Source organism: Oncorhynchus clarkii, chromosome 3 (genome assembly GCF_045791955.1).
Source record: "Oncorhynchus clarkii lewisi isolate Uvic-CL-2024 chromosome 3, UVic_Ocla_1.0, whole genome shotgun sequence".
Taxonomy (NCBI): Eukaryota; Metazoa; Chordata; class Actinopteri; order Salmoniformes; family Salmonidae; genus Oncorhynchus; species Oncorhynchus clarkii.
Genome location: NC_092149.1, coordinates 41291950 through 41299005, shown reverse-complemented (window position 1 = coordinate 41299005; position 7056 = coordinate 41291950). Strand labels below are relative to the sequence as shown.

The 7056-nt window shown below is 41.8% G+C and overlaps 1 protein-coding gene across 3 annotated transcripts; it reads right to left on the bottom strand.

The window, feature by feature from the left end:
- Window positions 1-333: 333 nt before the first annotated feature.
- Window positions 334-6139, bottom strand: LOC139395394 (regulator of chromosome condensation-like). Of its 3 annotated transcripts, none has more exons than XM_071142964.1 (10): window positions 6051-6139; window positions 5040-5178; window positions 4675-4862; window positions 3217-3396; window positions 2655-2751; window positions 2306-2428; window positions 2020-2166; window positions 1518-1637; window positions 1222-1374; window positions 334-1078 (listed from the first exon to the last, which is right to left on the bottom strand). In XM_071142964.1, exons 2-10 carry the CDS (start codon window positions 5113-5115, stop codon window positions 903-905), a joined length of 1260 nt encoding a protein of 419 aa, XP_070999065.1. In that variant the 5' UTR covers window positions 5116-5178; window positions 6051-6139; the 3' UTR covers window positions 334-902. The 3 variants fall into 3 exon arrangements, with proteins under 3 accessions (XP_070999065.1, XP_070999067.1, XP_070999066.1); XM_071142966.1 differs by having other exon boundaries at window positions 5040-5129; window positions 6051-6137; XM_071142965.1 differs by having other exon boundaries at window positions 6047-6110.
- Between the last annotated feature and the right edge of the window lie 917 nt (window positions 6140-7056).

Sequence of the window (7056 nt, the reverse complement as noted above, 5' to 3'; positions counted from 1 at the left end):
TGGGATCTACTGGGGCTTTTTAAAACAATCCCACATACTTAATGAATCATTAGTCAGATGAAAGCAATTGCAAAAATCCAAGGACAGAACATTTCCCTTCTCACGAGCACAAAAGGCAGCCTGTGGTTGAGCTACGCCACAGAACAATCATTTGCAACTTCAAGTGATTTTAATTTACACTGTCTGCCTTTTAGAAATATGTTGACAGACTGATAAATGTGTGGCTGTCTTACTCAAGTCATCACTATGGCCATCTTATTAGGCCCTCAATGTATTACCAGCGACAACCCCTGGACAAAGTTTGCCATTGCAGTGTGAAAAAAATAATATCCAAACAGTAAAATTGTACTTTATTTCCAAGTTGGACCAGCAAATAATTGTGCAAGGGGGTACAGTGAACAGCTGTCTCAACTACATGGTTCAAGCAAAAGGACCTTGCTGACATGAAATACAAGTACTCATCTTACTGATGCCATGGGGGGGGGTTATTGCTTGGAACAAAAATGGGAATCTTAAAAAGGCTGTGACTTGGGATTTCATTAAAAGGCTCGTCCACTATTTTCCCCACACACACTGGCATCCTAAAGATTGTCATACAAAAATAACTAAACAAACTAGATTTAAAAAAAAAAAAGTGTTTCTCTTTCTTAATGATCATGATCTACTAAACCACATCCAAATACATTAGGGGATTTTTGCACTGAGTGGGAGAGATCAGAGCCCTCTTTAACAGAGACTAGTCAGTCTCACCACTGCCCCATCACCACACTCCCTCCACAGCTTACCTGGCTCAGCACAGGAAGGCACATTCGTCCACAAACCCCTCACCCACATGTAGGTATTTAACACAGATCCCTCTGGTGCAGACCAACAAGATCAACCTTCCCCTGCCTGAGGATACATCAACTTTCCTGCTTGTCTTTGACCAGCAGGACTGTGTGCTGCCCGCCGCTGGCGACCATCAGTACTATGCGGTTCTCCAGCTGCTTGCCTGTCATCTCTACAGGGCTCCATTCATCATCCTCCTCACCCGTGCCAAGCTGGAGGTTAGTGCCCATACCCCAGGCATACACAGACCCTGCAATAAACACACATCAGTGGACCATATACAGACAACGGCCTTGGAGTCATTCCTATCACAATTACACACAATGTAGACATGCACAACAGCAGCAGGTGATTATTTTTTATAAACCAAAAATACACTAGCTATGACCTCACCTTGTTTGGTGACAGCGTAGCTGACCGATGCCCCACATGCCACCACCTGGGCTTCATCCAGTCCTTCCACAGGCGTGGGCTCGCTCTTCTCCTCTGCCCCCTGGCCCAGACCCAGACGCCCATACTCCGCCCGGCCCAGGCTGTACACCTTCCCTATAGGACAGAGAAGGAGCCATCACTATCTTCCCAATTTGTGCTGCACTATGCAGTTGACAGATTCTTGAACAGTCCAAGTTCTAACATAGTTGATCTGATCAAGAGAGTTTAAAATAAAAGATGGGCCCCGAAGCGCTTACCGGCAGAGTCGAGGCAGACTGTGTGGTGCTGTCCCCCTGAGAAGCCAATCCAGTTAATGGTGGAGTTTTTGAAGGTGGTAAGTTTTATTGGAACGAAGCATGTGCTGATGAGTTTGGTCCCTGGAAACATTAGTACAGGAGGTCTATGGTTAATTGGTACTGTGTGACTCACCAACACACCCAACTGCAATTCTAGAGCAGATCAGAGACTCAGTGTGCATAAATAACCAGGTTTCCAGCCAACCTTTCTATGCAAATAAAGTACATGTCACTTTTAAAAAAATGCTGATGGAAATGCCTTTATGCGCGCGCATATATTTACATAACCACCAAAGTAAACATTTGCATATTTCTTAATGCAGATTTTAAACAATGAAAATCTGTTGCCAATTGGATGGAAACCTAGCTATAGTTGATGAATTAAGCTCAAATTGGAGGGACAAAACAAGTTCTGTTACAGTATTTCTGAAGGTTGTCGAATATATTTTTATCTTATGCTCACCAAGCTGATGGTAGTTTGACAGTCCAAATCCGTAGACGTGGCCTTCTTTTGACACAGCAATGGTCATATAAGCCCCACAGAAGGCATCTGTGAAGTGAACTTTGCCCCTAGACTGGACCTTCACAATCTGAGGTATCAGCAACCGCACTGTAATCATACAGAAACACTGTCACCCATAGCAGTCAAAACAGAATGGTAGATATCCATTCATCATTTGAGTGCTCACACCCAAACTGCAGCTGAATAAATACTGTGTCAGAGGTAAATGGTTTCAGTTGGTACATACACAGCCCTTTCCTGCCCCCTCGGTTGGCAAAGAGCTCTGGCACCCTTCCCAGCTGCCCCTGCTCTCCGCAGCCTGATGTGTAGAGGTCACCGCTTGCGGTCAGCATCACCAAGTGGTCATTACCTGAGGGTCAGAGGTCATGAATATGGTCTTATAACCAGGGCAGCATTGAGCAAGAAACAATATGGTAGAAAGCTCAGATGTAGGCCAAACATGCATGGACCTGCAGAAGGAATCACGTCAGTTCTAATCATTATATTTTTATTGAACGTGGTCCAGACCTCCGGGGAAGCAGAACTTATGCAGAGAAACCTTAAAGAAGGTTAGGGACAGAGCCCCCATTTCTCACCTGATGCTATTTTCATCACAGGCCCTTTCACGGGGACCTTGACAGGCACAGTAACCTTCTTCATAGGCTCTAGTAGACCAATGACTCCGCTGTTATCCTGATGCAAATGGGACAATGTGTAAAATTATTGAGAATTGCAGGTTCTCTGAATTTGTTATATGATAGATATGGCATATGCTGTTGCTATTGTTTATTATCTGTTACTTTATTCCTAGTTATACAGTGCATGTACATATCTACCTCGTACCCCTTGCACATCGACTCGGTATATGAACCCTGTGTATATAACCAAGTTCACTCATTGTGTATTTATTACATGTATTAATGTCTATTTTTCAATTTCCTTTCTCTGCATTGTTGAGAAAAGCCCATAAGCATTTAACTGTTAGTCCACACCTGTTTACAAAGCATGTCACAAATAAAATTGTATTCTATTTGATTAGTTAAAGGCAGATGCAATGCAAGTCAATGGAAAGTCCATTTAAGATTATTTGAGTAACAGAACGGTGCATAAACAGTTTCCAGGGTGTTTGACAGCAGTTAAACCCTGTCCCCTACTCACCCTGAAAGAGCCCCAGATGTATACTGCGCCGTCGTCTGTGAGTGCAGCTGTGTGACTGTCCCCAGCAGACACCTGAACCACCCTCTCGTTCAGGGCCACCTTTCCTGGCACCATCTCGGAGCCCTCCTCTGTAGTCTCTCGACCCAGAGCACCCTCGTCATTGCAGCCAAACGTGTAGATCTACACCAGTGACAAGCATCTTGTTACTAAGCAAAGTCATATATCCTTAAGATACGGTTTCTCAGCCCCAGGTTAATCTTAGTCCAGGGCGTATATTCAAAAAGTGTCTCCAAAGTAGGAGTGCTGATCTAGGATCAGTTTTGCCTTTTAAAATAAGACATCCTAGATCAGCACTCTTACTATGAGCCAGTGTTAATTTTGGCAGCCATTTTAGATTTAGCCAACAGGCGTTTTAATAATTTCCTCTTTTGTAGTTGGTCACATATTCACCTCCAACTTCAACAATGTTCACATTAAGATAGGCCTATTTGGACAAGGCCTATTTGGACAAGGCTACAATTCCCACATAGCTGGCAGCATTGCTCGTAGCAGATAACAAAAGTCAGCCATTATTTATCATATAGGCTACAAAGCCTTGGCTACTAGTAAAAAGTTTTTTTTTATTTTATTTTTTTTTTAAATAGGAGAACCGGAGCTTTCCAACAATGCCAAAACTAATAATTTACTCCTAATATTTCAGCAAATAGCCCTAGTATTTAGTATCACGTGGAATTCTCATCTCTTTACATTTGTCAACTAAAATAAAATCATTTTTAATAATTATAGTTTAAGGCATTTCATCTCGTTATCGTCATTAGTTTGCGTCAGGAAAAAGACAAGTATTTTTCATTATTGTTGATGAAATAAACAGCTCTGAGCCAATTCATGAATACAGGGCCTGAACTAAAAAGCATTTCCAATAGATATTCTCAATTGAGCATTTTTTCCTCCCACCTTAAATTTAACCAGTTGAGAACAAGTTCTCATTTACAACTGCGACCTGGCCAAAATAAAGCAGCACGACAAAAACAGAGTTAAACATGGGAACAAACGTACAGTCAATAACATCTGTATACAGTGTGTGCAAATGAAGTAAGGAGGTAAGGCAATAAATAGGCCAATAGTGGCAAAGTAATTACAATTTAGCAATTGACACTGGAGTGATATATACGCAGATGAGGATGTGCAAGTAGAAATACTGGTGTGCAAAAGAGTAGAAAAAAAAACAAATATGGGATGAGACGGGTAGTTGGTTGGATGGGTTATTTACAGATGGGCATTGTACAGCTGCAGCGATCGGTAAGCTGCTCTGACAGCTGATGCTTAAAGTTAACGAGGGAGATAAGTCTCAAACTTCAGTGATTTTTTTAAAAGACCAGTAGCATTGTTAATCTGGATTTATGAAATTGGATGCTGTATCTTGAGACAGTTGAAGTTGGATCTGCCGCCTTCACTCACATATCCAGTGTCACTGAGACAGACTGTGTGCATGCCCCCCGCCGCCACCTGCACCACACCCTCAGGCAGGGTCACCAGGGCCGGCCTCTTCCTCTCCATGATGTCCTCTCCCAGACCCAGCTGTCCTACGTCCCCTTGGCCCAGCACTAGAACCAGACCCTTCTCCTGCCCATGGCTGCTGTGGGAAACTGACACCAACAGTATTATTTAATACAAACTGTAGTATCTTTATGAAAATGGCACAATTAACAAGCACAGATGCTAATGATGATTGTATTTCAAAGGACTCATACTAGGGGTGTGTTCAAGTAGGCGGCTTGACAATGAGATTGAACATCTAACAATAGACTTCATATTGGCTTCACCTTTAACTTTCTTAGGATCCTTTACTTCCTCTGGTTTACTTTCCTTATGTCTCTTAAGAGCCTTCTTTGCAGACATGGCTACAACAGACCCTGCACAAAACACACAACTCGTGTGAGAAGATTTGAGGGGGAAACAAGCCTGTAGGAACAGAAAATGAAGACTGCATTTAATATAGCAAATAATTGTTTTGGGAAGGTTATTAGAGGAAGCACCATTCTAGATAAGTTCCAATTCTGGGGTACAATAATATTGCTGCAGTAGGATATCAGCTACAAAGTGAAATGTCACCTATGGAAGAGGGCAGTGTGATTTGACTTGGAACAGATGTCAGGAATTGGCTATTATTCAGTCAACGGCTAGCCTAACAAATGCGGACAGCTGTTACACAAGATGTACGTGCAGCGAGACTTGGACTATGTGGTATGCAACGTTACGACCGACAGGCGCAAACAATATAGCTAGTTGTTCCTGGCTGCAAACAACCATCCTGTTAACTTTAGCCATGTGGTTGATACACGTGCCAGGGACATCGTGACGGCTATAGCTAGTACTGCCATCAATTGTCGGTTCACTTGTTAGACTGGTGTATATGGTTATAGTAAATACAGAACTTAGTCACATTGGTCAGCTAGCTTGTTAGCTAGAACTAAGCTAATGTTAGCATTCAAGCGCCTGTGGTTGCAATGACAACGTTAGCCATCTAACGTTAGCTGGCTAAGTTAACAGTTGGCAATTGAGTTTGTTTAAACCAGAAAGTGTGCTAACGTGTTCGCAATTTTACAAACGCTAACTAGCTGCACTTTAAAACGGGAAGGTTAGGCTAGTTAACATTGCCAACAGGAGTTGGCTAACGTTATCTGAAAGTTAGCTTGCTAGCTGATTCATTGGTACATGGATGAAAATATCCCGCTAAACGAATCCAAATAACTAAACAGCTCGTGGTTATATTCAAAGATAACTCGTATATTCCGTTTTCACCAAGGGAAAATATTAAATAACGACATACTTGCCTGTACCGTGGATCACTTTGGTAGCTGACAGAGATGAAGCCACACTGGTTCAGTGTGCGTGTTACTGTAAGCTATCCCAGTCTGCAACTGTTCTACACAGACCACGCGCCGTCAATTTTTTAAAGAGACAGTGGTCATGTTAGAAATCTGTCTTGCCAATTACTACACACCGTATGTACTATTTAGAACGCACTGTTTAGTAAAAACGAAAACAGTCTTAACGTATGCATCAAATTGTATAGGTAGACTTGACAGAAATAGTAGCAAAAGGTAAATGTTGAACTTGCACACATATCAACTAAAAACAGAATCAGAATCGATTATGCTGCATTGGCGGTCAGTCTGATCAAGGCGTTAAAGCTGTACTATACAGAAATCGCACCGCTATTTCCTGGCTGCTAAAAATCTAACAGTTCTAATACGTTTGTGACAAACCAAGCACTTACATTTAGTTTTTGATTATTTTACTTTGAGTTTTGTACATCAGCTTCAAACAGCTGAAAATACTATATTTTTTTGTTATGGAAAATATATTTCACAGCGGTTTAGCTGGTACAATGATTCTCTATACTAAACTTAACGGGAAGCATAGAAATAGCGCACATAAAATAGATTTACCGCTTCTTAGACTTGTTTTGAATGAGTGACAGATCTATACCTCATATTTCTATGTGAATTTGGACAATTTGCCCCAAAAGTTAGACTGCAGCTCCTTTTCTTTCCTAGACTCATTTCCTTCATTCTGAGCGTCCTTTCCTTTCCTCTTTTCCTAACTTCCTTTCCTTCTTCCGTTCCTTTCCTCTCTACTGTGCGTTGTTGATACCTGCCATAAAATAAAGGAAACACTTGAGTAAATTAGGGATACAAAGTATATTGAAAGCAGGTGCTTCTCTAAAGGAAGCTAGGAAAGGAAAGGAAGCTAGGAAAGGAGAAATACAGAGAGTTAGGAAAGGAGACAAGGAAAGGGAGCGAGAAAAGGAATCTAGGAAAGAAAATGAGGAAAGAA

Bases quoted from the DNA above. Each gene is read 5' to 3' on its own strand.
- LOC139395394 (XM_071142964.1), bottom strand. From the start codon at position 5,115: ATGTCTGCAAAGAAGGCTCTTAAGAGACATAAGGAAAGTAAACCAGAG. The intron at 3,397-4,674 runs GTGAGTGAAGGC...TCACTGGTGTAG, and splicing joins GTCTCAGTGACACTGGATAT to ATCTACACGTTTGGCTGCAA. The intron at 1,375-1,517 runs GTAAGCGCTTCG...TCTGTCCTATAG, and splicing joins AGTCTGCCTCGACTCTGCCG to GGAAGGTGTACAGCCTGGGC.